This window comes from Solanum verrucosum, unplaced genomic scaffold, assembly GCF_900185275.1.
Source record: "Solanum verrucosum unplaced genomic scaffold, falcon-dt-bn FXZP01000252.1, whole genome shotgun sequence".
Lineage (NCBI taxonomy): Eukaryota > Viridiplantae > Streptophyta > Magnoliopsida > Solanales > Solanaceae > Solanum > Solanum verrucosum.
In genome coordinates, this window is record NW_026019988.1 from 3125622 (window position 1) to 3148195 (window position 22574).

Consider the following 22574-nt stretch of genomic DNA (forward strand, 5'->3'; position numbering starts at 1 on the left):
CATTGAAGTTCATCTTTCTCTCCATATTCACTTTCCCAGATCCATGGTTAATACTTGGATAGGAGACAAACAAAATAAAGCAACAAAGCTACCATATAGTCATTATACTAACTCACATCGACGTTCTAATATTCATGTTACAAACCATTAAAACCAAAAACTAGCATCCTCCGAAAGTATCAGAAATAAGTACTATGGCAGTCAGCAAACTTTACAGCAAATGTTCTCGCAGTTCTTGAAAGTGCACCACTATATTAGGTCTGCATAGCATCTGCATTAGCATGATAGTTTTCCAGCTCCTTGTCAAGATCTTCTGCTGACTTCTCAATGCCATTCTTACTACCCCTACCACCACGACCGCGTCCTCCACGTCCACGACCACGACCACGGCCGCGTCCTGGTGCATTACCCAAGCCACCATGGCCCCTTTGACTATACAATGAGATTAAAAAAATAGTTCAGAAAAACCAACAAATTGTTTAACAAGTACAGTGTCATTCAGATCGTAAGGCTTTCAAGCATCTTTTTCCTTTATCAAGGGATTCATCTAATTAGTTTATTTTCACAACTATCATTTCACTTTGATGCAATGATCACCTTCATTTGCTCGTATATTTAACTTCAATCTACCATTAAGAATAAAACATGCTAAACATTTTAACTCCCGAAAGAAACACTAAGCCATATCCACATCAAAGGTACCCGAAAGTAACACTAAGCCATATCCACATCAAAGGTACCCGAAAGTAACACTAAGCCATATCTAGATCAAAGGTACCCGAAAGTAACACTAAGCCATATCCACATCAAAGGTACACTTGATTAGCCCATCAAAAAGGAATCTCTTATTTTACATGGCATTACATTGTTAATAAGAAAGAGATTGCACTGTCAAAACAGAAATAAACTGTGTAACTTGTGTTTTATGTGATGACCTTAGAACTTGGCAACAAAAATTAGATGTCAAAGCTCCCATAATAGAAGATAAATACTGGGAACGGCTCAAAATGGAACGATAGTCATCTATTGAGCTATGCAGGGAGATAAAATTCCACTATCTGATATATGTTAATCATCAACTTTATTAATCGACTTAAAAGGCAAAATTCATCATTCTACTAATAAATAGCCTTCAGTTGTCTCCGAACAAACATGTAACCTCCCAACCACAACCCAGTAACCACACATCCATAGATTAAATAGCTGTGCCCATGAGAAACTCACCTTGAACCACGATTAGCAGCAGATGCACCACCTCTTCCACGAGCTGAGCCCGGCCTGCACAAGACATAAAGTCACTTTAACTTCCAAAATTATACTGAACACAATTCACCCACAGCAGCATCATAATACTTTGGAGAACAATATTCCTATAAGATGACCCCACCAATCAAAACTACCACATCCTGCTAAAAAATTAACTACAAAAAAGCAAATGACTCCAACAGCAAATTTAAAAAAAATAACTTAGTGAACTTGACAAAGCTACTAAGAGGCAAAAACCACATTATCTGCACTATTTACTATTTAGCGATAGCCAAAACAAGTGCAAAATATTCTAAAAGTAAAATGGTTGTTGATGCTGCATCAGAGTCTATCAGACAAACATGGAGCTCACACAAACAAATAGAGGTGCAATGCAAAGAGAGCAAAATTAATATGACGTACATCATGACCACGGTCCTCCTTCCATTTGCTCGTCCAACATCTACACGAGCTGATAAAGGAATGTCCGGCTTGGGAGCGACAATTTCTATCTTCATAGGTTTCCCATCCAACTGAACATTGTTGTATCTTTTAAGTGCTTGATATGCATCACTCCTTCTGGCGAAAACCACCTCAGCTGAGCCCTATGAGTGATCAATATTTACCATCAATATTAACTAAAAACTATACAAGCATGCTACAAAAACAACTAGACTATTGAATCCAAAACAAGCAATAACTGAGAGGCCAATACAAGGACAAAAGACGCAGCAAAACAGCTAGCTCGAACAAAATAATTCAGCACCACGAACTAACAGAAGATGATAAACGCAGAACTATACTGATAGATTGTGCTAGACACAAGCATAATTGGACAGACATGATAATAAATGGGGTGATGTACAAACAACCAAAGCTTATACTCTAGTGGTATCTGTGAGGATCTTCTACATGGTAGGCATGGGTTCGATTCACACTAGACCTTATACCGTATCCCTTCCACAATTCCTCCATGATTAGGGTCTTCTACATGGTAGGCAAAACTGATTTGAAGTTTGACTAGTAATTTTCTATTCAAATTCAAGACACTAATATTCATTTTACTTTATGATAGTTATCTCATGCCTAAACAGATAAATGCAGCCTTAACCACATTGCAACTTCAAACAAAATGATATCCACTACTTCCATCTCAAATAGTAGATCTGGTAAAATGCTTTGACACAACGCAATTATACCAAGATAAGAGCTCAATAGCTCAGCATGAGTAAGGCTCTTATTTAGAAAGTAAGTGATATGTTAAAAGTTGAAAGCAGCTTCCAGTAGTGGATCTAGTGTATTACTTTGACATACTGAAAAATTGAGGCCCATCCTTTGAGTGGACAGTTTGAGGTAATAGAGGATACAGGGTAACACAATAATTTCTGGATTATTCATATGCAGAAACTTATTTCCAATATACAGAAGTTTATTGATGCAAAAGCACAGCTATTTATGACTAGATATTTCTCAAGTCTTGTAAGGCTGTCCCCCACCCCCCCATAATTGAATGTCTTATGATAAAAACTCAGAAAATGCATATCTAAACCACATCAAACTTCAACCAATCCTACAGGGACTTCCCAAAACCTGTTGGTAACATTGGTAGAAGCTATCATAATTCTTTTATCTCTCTTCCTCTTAACATGCTGCAACTCCAATCATTTGGAGTAGCCTCTTTTGTACATCTTTATGCCCATACTGACATGTAATTCAATTTCCTAGTTAGGAACCAGGCAGGATATTTATCACCAATTGATGAAGAACTTGTGCATGTGATGATCAAGTGGCATGAGTTTATATTAAGTGTAAAACTCTGATTTAAATTAGCGAAGATCAACTTACACTTGGACGTCCATTTTTGTCATAGTGGATAGCATATCGTATCAGTTCACCCATCTCCGCGAAGAGTTCCTGTGTGGAAAGTCCTTTTTTAACAGATCTTGAAAGATAGCCATTGGAAAAAAGTATATATGTAAAAGACATGCTCAAGGTATACCCTTATATCTGAATTTGTCACTCCGACATCCAAGTTGGAAACATACACCTTAGTGCCAGTCTCTAACCCTGATGATACCCCAGCAGCTCTAAGACTATCTTCAAGCAAGCCATTCTGCCATGGCAAATTCTTGGTTCTGCGGAAAGACTGAAGCAAGAATGCCCAAAAGATATCCAGGTGGAAAGTTAAAAGTCAGCATACTACCAAAAAATAAGACAAATAACCATTCTTCAAGATTAAATCAGATATCATCAATTTCCCATTGAACTAGGGAGGAGTTTCTTACGTCGAATTGCTCAAAAAACAATGTAACCTAATAGAGAAAGGGGAATGAACTATGCAGAAAAAGTGTTGGTGGAATGGAGGATTTGACCAACTGCACATCAACACATCCTTAAACAAAAGGTGAGAGCTCCACTTTATATGTTCAGTGAATGAAGCCACCTTTGCAAAAAGACCATAAACTAGATTGTAATAGAAGATCTTGACACTGTAGCAGTTCCACATATTGCAGTAGGATCCATCACGACAATTGCGAACTCCCTTTTACACCAGTGGTGAGAAACTAGAGCAATAGCAATTAGACAGTGAGGACAAGAGATGGTAAAGAAAGTACAACCCTCTAGATGTTATGGAAATTAAATGGTGAAAGCTCTTTAATTTTTCCAGTTATTGAAGCACCTCTTGCAACATGCTACAAAGAAGTCATGTATGCAAGAACAGGGCCACCTGAATATCCCATTTTATCAAAATCCATTGCGAATTCCTTGAAGAAAACACCATTCAAATGGAAGAAGTTCAAGGATCATCGATACTTGCACTACCATTTCAATAGCTTATTATTGCTGAACGAAAGTGGACTTTCTCCTTGGTGCCAAACATATCAATATCTCTTGTATGTCAATTCTAAAGCAAATATATGTAGAATCCTCAGTTTGATTTTTTAAGCATATCAAATTGTCTAGGAAATGCAAAAGATTCCGACAGTTTTGAGCTTGCCTTGGCAATTCTGTTGGCAGATGGCCGAGCATTTACACCAAGTGCCCCTTTACGAGGAGCTCCTGTTGTTCTTCCACCTCTAACTGATCCTCCTTGCCCTCTTCCACGTCGGGCCCTGCCTTGTCCCCTACCTCCTTTCTCATTATTTCTCCTACTTTTTATCATATCATCAAGAGTCATATCCAAGGAAGCCATGAAGTATGCAGGACAATAAACCAGCAGCAAAACAAACAGTCTGTAGGCAAGGATAAAATAATATAAGTATTTGTTAGTAAAAATGGAACCAGTGCAGAGAATGGAAGAAACATAGAAACTACAACTAGAAACTTCTGGAACCATCCAGAGCAAAAAAATCAGAATACACTAACTAACAAGTTAGGAAAATACATATTCAATCAACACTACAAATGTCATATATACAGCTCAACCAGAAAATTGTGTGTCCTAAATAAATAGGCAAAAACACAGGTGATCAGTAAAATGGACAGAGTCATTGACAATGTAAGTTTTATATCAACAAAGTAATTCAGTAATTTCAGCACAGATCAGTAATAACAATGCATTAGATAATCAACGCCAAAAAATACATAATCCACTTATTTGTTAGGTACATCTGCAAAACTTGTAGACAAATATTGAACAATCACAGATCAACAACAACATACCCTGTGTATTCCCACAAGTGGGGTCTGGGGATGGTAGAGTGTAACGGACGGGTCCAGACCTAACCCTTACCTCATGGAGATAGAGAGGCTAATTCCAAAAGACCCTCAGCTCAGGCAACACATAACAGGACAGTTTGAAAAACACAACAGAGAGGTAGAACAAGGGATAGAAAATAATAGAGGAAGCCTAACAGACCATACCAAGCAGAATAATGTGATAAACAAAGCAAAAGAAACAACGTGTAGCAGCAGTAATGAAAAGAACAATAAACTAAGCAAATAATGCCAATACTATCTACCCACAGGGAAGGGGACAACCTCAACTACCTTCTACCCTCAAAGAACATGGACATATTAGTTTTCTATATTCAATCTCTCGCTTATTGAGGAAACTTGTAGCCATGGATGCAAGAGATTATAAGTCAAACAACAATAAGCAATCCGCCTCCAATATATACAGAATATGAATTAGATCCATGGAGAACTAGGGCAGAAAAAGGGAAAAAACATAAACCATGATCTAAGTACACACACACAGAGATCCGTAAATCTGCAAATCAGCACACAGGTAATTCATCCATAACAAAACTTGAACCTTTATAACCTATGTTACATGGACTCCCCAAAACAGGTCAAAATCCGACCCAGATGCGTAAAAACCCCTATGTATATCTGCAATTTTTAGCTAATTCATAATAAATTGAACAATCCGCATACAACAATACAAAAAAACTACCAAATCTAACAAAAACAAAAAAAAAGAAGTGAAAATTTACCAAGATCTGAAGCAAAAGACCGAAAATTGAACGAATCTGAGATTACTGGATCAAGATGAAGAGAAATACGGAGAGGAAGGTGAGGAGGATGGGGAAAAGTGTAAAAATTGATGTTTTTGATTGGGAAAATTGCAAAGATTTGAACTTTTTGATGGTAAAGATTGAATTTTTTTTCAATGGGGTAGAAAAAGATTGATCTAGAGGGAGATCTACAAAAGGAATTTCTGGGTGAAGATTGAAATTTGCTAGCAGCTTTTAGGGGTCGTTTGGTTTGAAAATGAGTTATGATGGGATAAGTTATGTTGGGATAAGTTATGTTGGGATTAGTTATGATGGGATAAGTTGTGTTGGGATTATTTTTTATTGAGTGTTTGGTTTGTTGTATTCAAAATAATAAATTTTAAGAACAATTTATTTGTTTACAAAAATGCCCTTCATTAATGTAAAAAGTGATATAACAAAAGGGTTGAAAGAGACATTTTTGTCATTTACCTATTTTATCCCGGGATAAGTTATCCCGGGATTACTATACCACCCAAGGAGAGGGATAACTTATCCCGGTACTAATTATTAATCCCGGGATAAGTTATCCCGAACTTGCCAACCAAACAACAAAATAAGCGGTACTATAATTTAATCCCGGGACTATTTGTTATTATACCTCACACCAAACGAGCCCTTAGGGATTTGGTTTTTTTTGTATAGAGACGGTGGCCAATGGAAGAAGAGTTAATAAGGATTAAGGAGTTCTAGGGGGTGGGGGGGTCAAAGATGGGCTTTTTGATAGGCCCAAATTCATGTAGTTTATTGCCTTTTGATATTTGTTGCCTTAATCGATTATCACATTATTTTGTCGTTATTGTTGTTGTTATACTTTTTATGAATGTTATGTAGTGGTTTTTTTGTTAGTTGTTGTGTTTTTTTGTACTTCCGTATACTTTTTTAGACTTTTTTTTTTTTTTTGAAAATTACCTAACTACACATCATTTATTATCATATTTTTTTATTTTCCCTACTATTTTAAAAAATATCAAAAATCCCTTCTTTTGCTCCCATCATCCCCTTTTCCGAATACATTAATATGAAATCTCATACCCATAAGTTTTCTTCTTTTTTTCACGCGCACAAATCTCTCCACAGTACTTCTATTAATTCATTTTTGAATTTCAAATCCTTTATCTTTCCAATTAATGAATGTTGATTTAAGAAATATTATCTCATTTTTTAGATCAGTAAATCAATTTTATGCCAAATATGTCCGCCTTCAAATAGATTTCCCAAATTTGGATCAACGATTCAATTACCTACCTTATAAATTTACTATAGTATAATACTATGAATTTGCCTCTTTTTATGTGATGTGTCATTAGACTGGCCATATTTCATTATGGTAAGCAAATCAATTATCTGCAAAATATCTCTATAATTAGCCTATGCAAATAAAACTTTGATTTGGAAAAGTTCTACTCTAATCGTAATCCATAAATAATAAGTAGACTAAATAGATATGAACCAAACAACTTATGGGCAACAATTACATGTTTAATGTATCCCGTAACAATACAATACTTATCAATTTAAACGAGATACATAAATAGTAATGTATCATGCACAATTTTTTTTTAGATATGATACGTAAATTCAAATTTATACTAAATGTATCAATTACATATAAACTACCACACGGTAATGCATCAATTTCAAATCTAACATCTTATGGGCAACAATTACTTATTTAATGTATCTAGTATAAATACAATACTTATCAATTTAAACGAGATACATAAATATTAATGTATCATGCACTAATTTTTTAGATAGGATACATAAATTCAAATTTATACTAAATGTATCAATTACATAGCAACTACCACACGGTAATGTATCGATCTCAAATCTAATATCTTATGGGCAACAATAATTTATTTAATATATGTTGTATAAATACAATACTTATCAATTTAAACAAGATACATAAATAGTAAAATGCTAAGTAGCAAGGATATTCATGATGTATCTTTTCAAAAATTTCGATAATTTTGAATCAAAATTGAAAGGATCTTCAATAAACTAGGAGAAGAATTTTGAATCTCAAAATTTTCAACAATTTTGAATCAAAATTGAAAGGATCTTCGATGAACTTGAGAAGAAAGAATCTTGAATCAAAATTGAAAGTCTCTTCGATGAACTTGAAGATTCAAAAGGAAATCGTCTGTCCAACAACAATTTCATCACTTTTGTATCCTTCATAACTCACCTCGCTTGCCCAAAAAATCGACAAAAGTTTTTGAATCAAATCTGAAATGTTTCTTCGTTGAACGAGGGGAGCAATTTGAAATTTTGAAAATCTTCATTCTATTAGGATTTTCCTCTGTATGATTGAGAGTAAGAAGAAACGTAAGTGTAATTTATGGAATTTAATTAATTTTCAGATTTTATTCCCTTTTTAGCGCAACAGAAAGATTCTTCTTGTATTAGAATTAATGTATCTGGATGGTGACTTATGTATCCGGAAGATACAAATTTTAAGGGATTATTGTAATTAAAAAAAGAGTATGGATAAAATATAATTTACTATTTACACTATGGAATTTGTATAAGTTATACTTTTTGTGACTTTAAATGGTGATCTTTAATTTTCTACCTTGCTGTCTGTTTTTGCTGTTGTTTGGGCTTTAGTTGCTAGGTTAGGGCCCAAAATCTGCAAGTATAAGCCCTGTTAGTTTGGGCCTTGTTTATTCATCAAATGGGTTTCTGTCCCAAATGTTCTGTTTTGGGCCATTGCTTTCTCCAATCTTTTGAAGTCTATTCATCTTAGATGTAATTTGTTAGTCTTAGCACAATAGAGAGAGAAAAAAAAGTACATTTGTCTTTCAAATAAATTGATCTTTAATTTTTGACACTCATTTATAGAGGATGGACCGATGAAGGCAGGTTAAAGAGAGGAATTGATAGACTTTTAGGCTGATAGACTTTTAAAAAGGAGTGCTCATGAAGCCTTAAATGAATAACATATCGAAATAGGAGAGAAAAATGAAGAATTTTATAAGGCATATCATGAGTTCACAACTTCACATGGTATAATTAGTTTTTAGCTAGATGATGATGTAGCCTAAGGAAAAAATCTGTGACGCATGTTGAGCCAAAACAGGCAAGACATGTCATGATCGTGACAAATATACATCAAATTGTGACACTCCCTCAATACGATGGTAGGACAAACATCAACAATGATACTGAGCCCCTAAGAGGGGTGTATATAACGCTCATAATCGAGGGCAAGTCAATGAGAAAGACTAGCAGACTTTTAGGTTGACAAGTTTATGAAGAAGGTAAATCTCACATCGGAATGGAAAAGGAAAATAAAAAACTTTATAAAACATATCACAAATTCGCATGAGACGCATATTTTAAAGCTCGATAAATCAATAAAGCTTGTTAATTCAAAACCAACATTACATGTCATGGACAAACATTTTTGTCTTGCTGGCTTTTCAAAAGAGTAGCCAAAAATAGGCTTAATTAATTCTTGCTAGTGGAGAACTAATCAATTCTTTTGAGAAAAAACTTCATAATTTCTTAATGTTATCCAAAAACCTTTTTTCTTCCTTGTTGAAAACTTTAACAAGAAAAAGGGACTAACTATAATTAATTTAGAATTTTAGAAATACAAAGAAAAACAATAAAGGAGTCCACTATGTAGAATTTTGTCATAAGTGGCCATATAGTTATTGGACATCACATGGACTTCTTTAAAAAATAAAATAAAATTGTGTGCCTTCATTTTTGCACTTTTCATACTAAAGAGTTCTAGCTATAAAAGTGGGCAATTAGTTATTTTTTGGATGTTTCTGTAAATGAATCATATAATAACTTAATGGTCCACGAAACATCTTTTTTTATTTTTAGTGAAACTATTATTATTATTATAAGTAAAACTAGTAGAATAGCTCACAATTTATCTGTTGGAAAATAATAGATCAGATAAAAATGTACATTAATCAACTATATAATTTACGTAAAAAAACAAAAAAAACAGTATACACGCATTTCATGTTTTCATTAATTTCATGTAAATATCAAGAGTGCCTCAAATTTTTACCTAGAACTAACAATATATATCATCCGCTTAGAATTATTATTGAAGATTGTCACTGTCAAACATATATGAAAAGAGGCAACAAATGTGTCCATTTTATGACAAACCAAGCACAAACATAAAGACAACTTACTATTTCGTCTGTTGATTTTGATTTAATATGGAATTTTAAAAAATAGAAGATTTTTTAATTTTATTATTTGAAATTCAAGATATGTAGAATATATATAAAAAAAATTATTTAATCTTGTGATTATAAACATGTCATGTGAAATTTAAAATTAAAAAATTATCAAAAAAAAAGAAGATATATTCTTTTTTGACGGACTAAAAAAAAGTAGGACAAAAAATTATAAAAATACGCATAAGGAAATGAAGTTTATTCTCCCTACATATTTAAACCATTTTGCTTAAGAATTTATATATATTTAATCTTTCCTATACCAAAAATAAAATAAAATACTTAAAGAGATGCAAGTACATGTTGGTCTCTAAAAGTTTATATTTTAATTTTCTTTTCAAAGGTATAGTAATTTAGCATTTAATCTTTTGTTAATTGCCGCCTTTAATTTTATAATTAATTTTATTTGCAAAAGCTTATTTATAAGTTGTGATTTTTCCATCATGCAGGTGAATTAAATTTATATTTTAGCCTTCCCTTTTGGGTGGTTTTTTCTCCTTTGGCTTTACAATTAGATTAGGAGGAACCTTTACCTGTACAACAAGCAAACTTCAACCAACAATCTTCCTTTTCTTTCTTTTTATTCTTCAAAGCAAAATTCAATTATCAAGATTGCAATTTACCACTCATTTTACTGAGAAGCGGATTCAAAATTTAAAATTAATGTATTCGTCTTTTAAGATTTCTTAACATATAGTTATTTATTATATTATTTTGGAGGAAAAATCTTTTTGGCCCAAAAATTTGGCTAGAATTTGGCCAGCCATAATGATATTTTATTTATGTTATTTTACTTTTTAAAACATTTTTACCCTTCTAACTTTAATACCTTTTAACTAAAAAATGGAAAAAATATCAATTTATTTTTAAATTAATTTTTTTTAAAAAAAAAAATTTCTGGTCAAATTTTGGCCAAATTTTTTGGCCATTTAGCACTTCCCTATTTTGGATGTCCAACAATATTTGTCCATTTTATGAAATCAATGAATAATTTTACACTTGGTTCCTAATTTACCCTTATCATTTATTATAGTCATTTGTCTATTACATTTTTCAAGACGTTGTATTTATTATATTCAAAAAATGATATAGTAAAATTATCCTTCTATTTATAGTTTTTTAAGAAGTGTGCAAAGTCAATAATAAACAAATATTATTGGACAAAAAAGTACTCATAAAATATTGTTTGTAATTCATCTCTAAATAAAATATGCCACAACTTTTTTTCGTTTAGCTAGATAAGTTGTCAGTGTATATAGAATTAATGAAGAGAAGAAAAACAGTTTAGTCATAATTGCAAAGACCAAAATTAACTAATTCCCCACATTTACTGCCATTTAATATATTGATAAAAAGTCATTTTTACTTGATCTATGGTTTCACACCACATGGTTGTTGTACTTTGCTTTTAGAAACTCTATCCAGGCTAATATATAAAGAAATTGAGTTCACAAATTTCTTAATACAAATATAAAGTTTAGACAAAGACTATTGAATTTATCTGAACCCATAGATTACACGCTGAATTCGTCTTTTTAGATTTATACGTTATCTTTTATAGATTAAGGGAGCCTAATGTACTAAGTTTTCACCATGTGTGGAGTTTGAGAAAGAGTCGGATTACAAGAGTATGTTATACATTGTTTTACTTTATTTTTCTTTAAAAGGTTGTTGTTTCTATCGCTAGTACTTATGACCTTCTGATCACATGACAATAATTCTATCGGTTACGTCAAGACTTTCCTTCTACTAAGGATAGAATGAGAGTAAAATAATTAATTTTATCTTTAATTCTTAAAATGATAAAAATTTAAAATAGTTAATTTTAGAAATTACGATAGATAATTTAAGATGGAGAAAATAGGTGCAACTATTGTCAAAATTTTGAACTTACCATCCCAAACAGGCAAACAGTTTATATTTGTGACAAATTACAAAATTAAAGTTCCAACTGCATTATTAATTAATAAGCAGAATATATGAGTCAACTACAATTACCAAACCCCTCTATTTGGAACTAATATTCAGTATTAGATTACCATCCAGAGGAAAAAAAAGTTACTCGAAGCACATGGTGCAATACTTTCATGTTTTGTTTTATATCACTTCTTCCGTTTTATACTACTTGTTTCATGTTAATTTGATAATTTTTTAAAAAATAAAAAAAATATAGGTATATTTTAATGAGCTAATTTTATTTATGATATTTTAGAACTCTAAATTTGACTATTACTATTTTATGCAGTTATTTAATGAATATTAAGGTAATTTGAAAAAAAAAAAAAAACTCTCTTAATTTGTTAAAATGAACAAATAAATAAAATATCTATTTTTAATATAGGGTTCAAGTAAAAATGAAACAAAGGTTTGGCTATACTGATTTGCATAAGCATCTATGTTTTTTTATAACAATATTTTATAGCAATTAAAAGTACCCAAACAAATAACATTATTATAAAGAGGTTTAACTATACTGATTTTCATAAATTAATGTTAACCCCCTACCCCCACGTCCCACAAATTTTCATATTACAATATTTGAAAACACAACCAAAACTACAAAAATCCATAAAGTTGAGAAGAATTTGGTAAAATAAAGTTGTAATTAAATGACTCATTCTTCAAAGTTTTTTCTTTTCGTTTTCCATATGGTGTTCGGAGTTCACATTGGAGCCCCGATTAAATTTAGATTGCGTACTGCAAGACTCATTCGCGGATGACACTCCCAATATAATTATTTTCATACCCAAAATTCGAACCTGAAATCTCTAGTTAAGAGTGAACCAATTTCACTGCTACACCACAACCCATATTGGTTATTCTTCAAAGTTCAAACCCCTTAGCAAATGCTTATAAATACATGAGAGAGAGAGAGAGACCATTGTTGAAAGCACAAGTAGTACTTGTTTGAAAGAAAATAAATTGAAACTTTACTCTTATAACTAATAATATAACCTTAGCTTGTAACGTTTTTTTAAAGGTAATTCTCAAAAATTACCTTAAAAAAAACATACAGCAATTCTTCTGTCTTTGCAAAGGTATGTATTTTTTCTTCTTGTTTTTATTTGGTTTCATTATGTTATATTCTTGTGTAAAAACCGCGAATTTAAGTTATACACACCGATAATATTAAGATTTTTTCTCCATTATTTTTCTATATGTTTCTTCACTACTATATTTTTCGTTCTTACTGATTTTAAATTAAGCTACCTACACATTATCCTCCGCATACCCTACTTATGAAATTATACTGAATATGTAATATGTTATAATTGTATAGTAAATTTTATCTTGTGATAGTGAAAAGGTTACATTTTTTAAATCAAAAGATTTATCTGTAATTATTTATAAGTGTTCTGATTCTGTAATTATTTTTTTTATGCCGTCAATGCATATAAATTAAAAATATATATGTGACATGAACTTACTAATTAATGTTTGTCTTTTGCAGGAAAGAAAAAAGTTGGAAAATAATGAAGAAAGTTTGGTGGAAAAGAAAATGGAGTTATTTTCTTGGATTGTTGGGAATTTTTCTTCAGTTATTTTTGCTAATTAATGAATGTGCAGCAACAAGGTATTGTTCTCTTCTTTATATTAAATATGGTTTTTTATTATATTGCTCGAATTCTTTAAAAATATTAATTAGTTAATGTTGAATTTTCAAAAGTAGTACTGTATTTTTTTTTAAAGATTGCAACAATATCTTTAAAAAGTTATTATGAGCATAATATCAGACTCTGATTATTTTTGTTATTTTCTCTGTTCTGTCAATTTATGAAATAGAGTTCTTGGATTTTGTTTGAGAATCTAGAGAACTGGAACTGTTCCTTTTTTGTTTTTGGTTTGTCTGCTTTTTTTCTATTCAAAGTAGTGTTGTTTCTTTTTTTTTGTTTTTGTTTGTTTGTTTGGAGTTTGATATTGAATCTGACTAATTTGAATTTATAACGAAGTTGGTAGTAAAAGAATTATTTATAAACCAATTAGAAACAATCACTTACAATAATCAGTCTATCTATGCAATATTGTAGAGAAATGTTTGATTTTATGTGTCTGCTCAACAGTTCCGAAATAACAAGATGAGTGAATGAAGGCGTTGTAAGCAGTGGTGTTATAAGAGTCATCTAAAAAAAAGTATTTTTTCATATTTAAAGATCGAATTCAATACATCTGATAGTAACGTCAAAATATTTACAAAAAATATACATTTTTATTATTTGATATGTCATTTATAACAATAATAAAGGAAAAAATATTTTTATTATGATCCGCTTTTTAATTCATTCCAGTCCAAATAACTTTTGATTGGTCAATTAATCGCCCATTTATTAATTCAATCTATTTTAACTTTTCTATATTTCATTCAACCCGACTATTTGACGTCTTTATTCATTATCGTTAGTGATTTCTCTTTCATGAATCGAATCAAAATTTATTTTTTAAAAGGATAAATAAGTAGTCACCGCTCAATCATAACACAACCCCCACTTTAGGACATTCTAAGTTCCAAGACACACAAAATGTCTCCTTTTTGGTACCTTAATTGATGGGCGCATGACTTAGTTTTCTTGTGGTTAGGGAAAGGTATGTATGTTCTCCTTTACCAAATAAAAATAATGTTACACTAGTGCTATATATTTTATTTTATTTTTTACTCCTAGAGGTCGTTTTGTATGTAGAATAAAGTGGAATATTTCATAATGGAAAAATCTTTTTGGCCAGGAAAATTTGGTCAGAATGATATTTTTTTAATGTTATTTTACCTTTTAAAATATTTTTATCCTTTTAACTAAAAAATGAAAAAAAGATCATTTTATTTTAAAATTAAAAAAATATTATAATTTTTTTAATTTTCTGACCAAATTCTGGTCAAATTTTCTGGCCATTTAGCACTTCCCTTTCAAAATTATGATTAAAATTAAGATTATACTATGTTTAGTTGAAGGTTTAGTCTAGGATAAGTTTATATTTTCAATCCAATAGAGTGTAAATAAAAAAATACTTTCCCCCATAACAAATATAATCACGATGACTTTAGTTCTGAAAATCCCATCTAACTCGACTTTTTTTAGGTATAATACACAAATGTGTTCTTTTACTTGACCTCATTTTACATATATGTCCTCCAAGTTTTGATGTACACAAATAGACACTTAAATTTGTATAAAGTTGATTAAGTAGACACATGAGTCCTACATGACATAATATACGTAGGACACAAATTGATATGTAGAATGTTACGTAAGACGCGTGTCTATTTATTCAATTTTATACAAGTTTAAGTGTTTACTTGAGTACATCTAAAATTAAAGAGTATAAATGTGAGATGAAACCAAGTTAAATGACATATTTATGTATGAGTAATGCTAAATGGCCAGAATTTGGCAAGAAATTTAAAAAAATTATAATATTTTTTTTATTTTAAAATAAATTGATCTTTTTACCATTCGTTAATTAAAATGTATTAAATTTAAAAGGATAAAAATATTCAAAAAGGTAAAATAACATAAGTAAAATACTATTCTGGCCAAATTATTGGGAAATTTTCTGGCAAAAAGAATTTTTCCTTTATGTATTATGCCTTTTTTATTCCACCTCCTAAATGAGATAAATTAATCTCAAAATTATAAAATTATAATTTCAAAATAACTTTGTCCATAAATCAAAAGAACTAAATGCTTTGTAGGTTTAAAGTGATTAGGTTCTACCATAATTAACCTATTAAAAATTTATCCCCTACACTTTTTCCCAATAAAAAAGAACATTAGAAAAAACAAACATAAAATTAGTGGCTCTAGATTAGGAGGCTAATTTAAAAGTTATTAAATATGTTGTTTTACTAAAGCACAAAAGTGAGGAGACAACAGCTCACTTGGTCCACAATAATGTTGTTTTAGTTTCAGCTCGATTTATAATTTACCTATCTTTTACACCTAATTAATAATTTCAAAGAGTACTTTCCTCTTTCCACCTCCAAGTACAAACGATTTTGAATAAAAAGGGTACCTTGTACTTAAAATCAATATTATCGAGTAGATAAAAATATATAGAGGTGCGAGATAAGCAATTTGACAAAATAGTCTTGTAACTCTAGGAGAAAAGTGCCTCCTTACAAAGGGGATTGAATTAACCAGAATCAAATAAGTGATAAAATAACCTTATAAATTTGAGTTTTTTTTTTTAAGATATTAATATATTCATCCTATTTATCCCTCTCCAATAAATAAAATTTCCCTACTTAATTAATATTGAAGAGAGGTAAAAAATTATTTTAGTCAAATATTTCACATGTTTTTTTTTTTAATTTGTTTTTTTCAGGAGAATTGTTGAGAAGAATATCCCATTGGATTTGCAAACCTATCCTCCAGTGCAATTACTTAGACTAAATAAACACGTAAGAACCCCTACAATATTTTTAATCAATGATATATCTATCTAAACTTAAAGGTGATCGGTTTAAAGTGACTATTATTTTGAATCAGTTATTTTTAATAAGCATGATAACTTTTTTTTTATAGTACCAATATTCTTTTGTCCCTTTTGCAGGTGTTGGTGGATAATGGCCTATTCAACATCACATTTTCTGTTCCTGATGGAATGGTTATTAATATACAATACAATGGCATTGATAATTTGTTGGAAAATAAAAATAAAGAAAATAATAGAGGGTATTGGGATATTGTTTGGAATAAAGCAGAAAAACAAGGGGACATTTTTGACAAGTAAGGTTTTTTTTTTCTTCCTGAATTTCTAATTAGGATAATAGTATTTTCGGTCCCTTAGTTATTGATAAATTATGATTTCGATTCTGATAAAATAAGATTAAGTGCATTTGACTTTTAATTCTGATGAAATAAGTAAATATGGTTTATTTAGATTTTTAAAAAAAGAACAATTTCAACCCTAATTGAGCTATAACGACTTAGCATAAAACGAAATAACTAGATTGTGTTAATAATTTGATAAATTTGTGAAGATTCACTAGCACAATTGCACAGGGATAAAATTTGAATATTTCAATCACTTAAATGTTAAATGTGCTTAAATAGATATCACAAAGATCAAATAATATTTGAGGGGTTAAAAGTGCATGTTTATCCTATTTTTAATTATTTTTTTTTGCATTTTATGACATATTGTAGACTTGAAGGGACAAAGTTTGAAGTTATATTGCAAGATGAAAATCAAGTAGAGCTTTCATTCACAAGGATTTGGAAGACATTAAATTCCTCAAGTCTTTCTATGAATATTGACAAAAGGTGAAGTGTAAGTCTTTAATCCTTGCATTAATTACCACTAATATATTTACTCAAAAAACAAATATATTAAGGTTTGATCATTTTACTACATACTTCTTGATTCAAATAACTATGATATTATTTACTTCGCGTCTTATTTCACAAATTTTATAAGTACCATTTGTTACGTAACTTTATCCCTAATTTAATGTCAGAAAAATGATTTAGCAAAGTTTTAATTACGTACCAAATTAATAAAATGTTTTGATGCTAAATGCAAGATATTAAAAAATATATATTATATGAAATTAAGTTTTTTCTTTGACTAATATTTAGTTTAATTCTTGTAGGTTTATAATTCATAGGGGGAGTAGTGGCTTTTATTCCTATGCAATTTTTGAGCGTTTGGAAGGATGGCCAGATATAGATGTCTATCAAGGAAGAATGGTCTTCAAGCTTAATGAAAAGCTGTAAGTAACACACCCACCCCACACATACATATGTGTATATATATTCTAGTTATCAACTCGATCGAGTTTTTGAGCATGACAATTGCAAGTAAATATTCGAGGATATAACAAGAAGGGTGATATTTTTTTGTCTTAATGGGGAATTCTGTACATATTTGTTTACGTACGAGAGTGTGTATATATACAGGAGAATGTTTATATATCAAAAATCTATTGAATGGATTAACGCATGAATAATTGAGAAAGAAAAAAGTAATAGAGCAAAAGAAATATATCCCTACAACTATTTACTTGCGTCTGGATATATTATCTACACCACATACGTACGTTTAGTGTGCGGTTTTTTTTTGGAACCTTGGATGAATGAGGATGCTTTGTACACCAAATTGTGTTTTTTTTGGACAGGTTCTCTTATATGGCTATTTCAGATGAAAGGCAGAGGATAATGCCCACGGCCCAAGATCGAGAAATGGGCCGACAGCTTGACTACAAAGAAGCTGTACTTCTTACAGGCCCATCTACTTCTTTCCTCAAAGGAGAGGTACATTTCATCATAACAAATTGAGTTTCTAAGGTTGAAAAATACATTAAGAATTGAGTGACATAATTTAAGTGATAGGAACAATCTAATGTTATCTCTAAGATTGATATGATATGTCCAAACATGTCCAAAAGAGTTGGGCTATATTTGCACAATTTATAAAAGTAGTAGACACAAAATTTAAATAATAGCCTAAAGGGGACATTTGCGTAAATCGACCGTTATGATGAATATTCTGAATTTAATTGATTAATCATGCAAATATCAGCTATTTCTATTATTTTTTAAATTTCAAATTTTATTTACTCTTTTTTTTATTTTAAAAAAAATGTATTCAGGTGGATGATAAATATCAATACTCTGTTGAAAACAAGGATAATAGGATCCATGGGTGGATAAGCCCAAGCCTAAAAACTGGATTTTGGATGATTACACCAAGTAGTGAGTTCCAAACAGGTGGGCCTGTTAAACAAGACCTCACTTCTCACACCGGCCCAATAACATTATCGGTGAGTATATCATAGTTTTTATATAATTCCATCGCTCGTATGAATATTTTATTTGGATGATTATGGTGGAAATGAGAAATTATTAAGGTAATTTGACACGAACATTTTATTTTTTACATATATATAACAGATGTTCTTCAGTACACATTATGCCGGGGAGATTATAGGGCTCAGATTTCGAAATGGAGAGCCATGGAAGAAAGTTTTTGGACCTGTTTTTATTTACTTAAACTCTGTTTCATCAGATGATGAAGGCATTCTAACACTATGGACAGATGCAAAAGAACAGGTACTAAATTAATTTATGTACACAATATTCCAAGAAAAATAGAACAATAAGGTCTTTTTATTTTTTAATTAGCGGTCTCGAATTTAATTAATACAGATGTTAATCGAAACCGAAAATTGGCCGTATGAGTTCCCTCTTTCACAAGATTTCGTTGGAGCTGATCAACGGGGTATTGTAAGTGGCAGATTACTCGTTAACGATAGGTACATTAATTTAATTACTATTTTTATGTACTAGTGTATAAGACTTTCGGTAATCTGCATTTTTTGTGCTTTGGTTATCCCATTATTTTATTGTCGTTATTGTTCTTTCATCTATTCGTTGTGTATTGTTCTCCATTTCACATTATTTGTTAGTGCTCTTATTTCTGTATTCCATTTTTCAAACTGCTTGAAAATGTTTTATTTTAAGTCGTGGGTCTTTTAAGAATAACTTGTTTATCTCTACGAGATATGGATAAGATCTGCGTACATTCTATTTTCCTCAAACTCACTAGTGGAATTACGCTGGGTTTGTTGTTGTTGTTAGTGTATACCGATCCTTCCTCAAACATGTATAGTGAAACTTTGGTGCACCAAACTGCCTTTTTCAGTATATAAGAAATTGAATGATTTTTATTTCACTTAGTAACAACTTACTAATTTCTTGTTGTAGCTACATGAGTAAAACACTTATCACTCCAAATTCAACTTTCATTGGGTTGGCTGCACCTGGAGATGTTGGATCATGGCAAATTGAAAATAAGGTTTGTGTTTTTGTGGTTTACTTTGTGTTTTGAAATTGAGTTTATTAAATGGGCGGATAAAATTGAATTTAGACTAATCAAAATGAGTTGATTGTTTATTTACTCACCCAAATATTAATTGGGATGAGATAAGTTGGGTCAAAATGTGCTAAACGGTGGCTAAACGATCGATCTCTTTATTTTTGTATAATATGTTCAGACCTTATAAAGTTTCTTTTAATTTATTATGACTATATACAACATATTAAATAAAAAAAAATACATAAATATTTTGATAAAATTTATTATGAGTTATTTTTGAACTTCACATTTAACACAAAATCGGTACAATTTTTAGATGAGTTATATCGAATGTGTCAAAATAAACACTCAATTATCATGTTTGAACTTGAATAGATTGGGCGAGTCAAGTTATCATGGGTAATTTATTACCCCGAATTTTGGTATATGATTTTTGTATATTATTTTTCAGGGTTATCAATTTTGGACTCAAACCGATAATGAGGGATATTTCTTGATTAACAATATCATCCCTGGAAATTATAGCTTGTACGCTTGGGTCCCTGGATTTATTGGTGATTACAAATACATGGACTACATCAACATAACCCCAGGCATGGATACATTTTATATTTCTTTAACGTGCCAGTATTTCTCTATTAGTCTGTTCGACTTTAGAAAAAAAACATATTTCTATATTCAAAAAATAATTTAAACTTTAATCTTTCATTTTTACCCATAATAACATATTTCCACGGCCACAAATCTTTGTCCTAAAAATTCATATTAATTTCTTTCTTAAATTCTGTAACATTACTATATAGATGCAAATGTAACATGTCTCCTATGGGTTCAATCGAACTCAACATAGAGTATGCATATACAAATTTCACTACAATTTCAACGAATATTAAATTAATTACAAACGTAAATCATAACTTCCTATGTGTAATAGGAACAATGGTAAAATTATAAAGGTCGTATTCTTAAATTTAAATTCTGAATCCGTCTCTGTAAAAATATACAGGATCAAGAACTAGGTTACACACTCTTGTGTATTACCCTCCAAGAAATGGTCCAACATTGTGGGAAATAGGCATTCCAGATAGAACTGCTGCAGAATTCTTCATCCCAAATCCACAACCAAAACTCCAAAACCAATTATACATTGCACATTATGAAGAAAAGTAAGTCAATTTCATCATGCAGTATATTTATTTTTTCGTAACGAAAAAATCACTCAACTTTACCTAAGTACCACGCAAGTCACTTTACTATTTTTGTATTTATTTTTTCAGGTTTAGGCAATATGGATTATGGGATCGTTATACAGAAATATATCCTAATAATGATTTGGTCTACACTGTTGGATCAAGCAACTATCAAACAGATTGGTACTTTGCTCATGTGAATAGATATATTTACAAGTATGTTCACAAACATCCTTTACCTTTTAGCTTGTTTACATAGTATACACTGACAGCGTAAATAATTTTTATACGTAATTCAATATATCGTAGTAGGTTGTCTGTCCACTCGGGAATTAACAAGTTTTTAATAGTATTACTATTTACTAATTAATTCAAGTTATTATGATCACTAGTTATCTGTGATTAACTGAGGACATGATCATTGATAGGTGGGCGTGAAAGTCAAGTATTATTGTAGAACTTTAGTAGGTTGGTGAGCGTATTTCTTTTCCATACCAAACTAGCTAGGAGTATTAGTATTATTTTTAAGTTGCTTATCCTTAGGTCTTGAGTACTATCTCATTGTGTTTTTCACTTCACTTTTTATCTTGTTGTTGTTACTGTGTGTTGCGTTATTAATCTCTCCTTGATGAGTCTAGAGTCTATCATTAGTAGTCTCCCAACCATCACAAGATAGGAATAAAATTTGTCTCCTTTTGAGAGACTCCATTGGTAAGATTATACTACGTACCTGATTCTAATTCTTTTTGCCAAAAAAGGGATGACGGGGACAAAACATATATACCAACTACATGGCAAATTGTGTTTGATCTTCAAGAAGTAAAGGATTTCTCAAATTATACTCTTCAACTAGCATTAGCATCAACAAATGAAGCTGAATTACAAGTATGGACTAAATTATTTTCACATTTTTCTTAATTTGTATACTAGTATATTCCTCATGTATACATTGTATTTTTTTCGATTAATTAACTGCGCGTTTCAATTGTTATAGATCCGAATTAACGATCAAAATCCAGAGCATGCACCTCATTTTACGACAGGGTCGATAGGCAAGGATAACGCAATTGCAAGACATGGAATTCATGGATTATATCGAATGTATAGTATAGATGTACCTAGTGATCTTCTAGCTATTGGAAGTAATACTATGTTTCTTAAGCAAAATAGAGGTTCGAGCTCTTGGAGTGGACTCATGTATGATTATATTCGTCTCGAAGGACCCCCCACAAATGATTAAATAATTCAAGTTGGTGGATTATTGCATAAAAGGTAATTGGGGGATGCTGATACAATTACAATAGAGAAATATACAAACTGCAGTCTCCACAACAAACAAAATTATTGCTATGAAGCACAATTATCAAAATTATAGCTATAGAGCCTTATCATGTCTTTGCTATTTTTGAAATTTTCTCTTTATTAAATCATATGGGCCAATGGTTCAAAGTTTGTTAATTATTTGGTACAAGAATTGAAAAAATATTTAACAATTTTTTCCGTTATTTCCTCAACTTATTTTTGAGGATATTGGGGTTGACAAACAACGTAAGACATTATTCCTACTAATTTAATAATTTTTAGACTTGTAGTTTAACTTCTCTATTGTA

At 30.8% G+C, this 22574-nt stretch overlaps 4 protein-coding genes across 4 annotated transcripts in view; 2 read left to right on the forward strand and 2 right to left on the reverse strand.

Annotated features, from left to right (window-relative positions):
* Window positions 1-22574, reverse strand: part of LOC125818914 (glutamine synthetase cytosolic isozyme 1-1) — a 176314-nt gene that overhangs the window by 83446 nt on the left and 70294 nt on the right. The gene's annotated exons all lie outside the window — the stretch shown is intronic.
* Window positions 1-22574, forward strand: part of LOC125818922 (uncharacterized) — a 196224-nt gene that overhangs the window by 49126 nt on the left and 124524 nt on the right. The gene's annotated exons all lie outside the window — the stretch shown is intronic.
* On the reverse strand, window positions 36-5939 carry LOC125818916 (THO complex subunit 4D-like). Its single transcript, XM_049498427.1, has 7 exons — window positions 5685-5939; window positions 4244-4478; window positions 3245-3391; window positions 3091-3159; window positions 1669-1850; window positions 1225-1278; window positions 36-432 (listed from the first exon to the last, which is right to left on the reverse strand). The coding sequence occupies exons 2-7, from the start codon at window positions 4436-4438 to the stop codon at window positions 255-257; spliced, it is 825 nt and encodes a 274-aa protein (XP_049354384.1). The 5' UTR covers window positions 4439-4478; window positions 5685-5939; the 3' UTR covers window positions 36-254.
* Window positions 13414-22226, forward strand: LOC125818931 (uncharacterized). The gene is made up of 15 exons (XM_049498443.1): window positions 13414-13538; window positions 16280-16355; window positions 16508-16683; window positions 17104-17220; window positions 17550-17669; window positions 18075-18210; window positions 18549-18719; window positions 18850-19008; window positions 19105-19211; window positions 19663-19753; window positions 20226-20367; window positions 20781-20940; window positions 21052-21180; window positions 21723-21849; window positions 21959-22226. The coding sequence occupies exons 1-15, from the start codon at window positions 13438-13440 to the stop codon at window positions 22202-22204; spliced, it is 2058 nt and encodes a 685-aa protein (XP_049354400.1). The 5' UTR covers window positions 13414-13437; the 3' UTR covers window positions 22205-22226.

Coding starts and splice junctions, on each gene's coding strand:
- LOC125818916 (XM_049498427.1), bottom strand. CDS start 4,438: ATGGCTTCCTTGGATATGACTCTTGATGATATGATAAAAAGTAGGAGA. Junction 3,160..3,244: donor TGACAAATTCAGATATAAGG/GTATACCTTGAG, acceptor CTTTCCACACAG/GAACTCTTCGCGGAGATGGG. Junction 433..1,224: donor GCTGCTAATCGTGGTTCAAG/GTGAGTTTCTCA, acceptor CTCATTGTATAG/TCAAAGGGGCCATGGTGGCT.
- LOC125818931 (XM_049498443.1), top strand. CDS start 13,438: ATGAAGAAAGTTTGGTGGAAAAGAAAATGGAGTTATTTTCTTGGATTG. Junction 19,754..20,225: donor CATGGCAAATTGAAAATAAG/GTTTGTGTTTTT, acceptor ATTATTTTTCAG/GGTTATCAATTTTGGACTCA. Junction 20,368..20,780: donor CTACATCAACATAACCCCAG/GCATGGATACAT, acceptor AAAAATATACAG/GATCAAGAACTAGGTTACAC.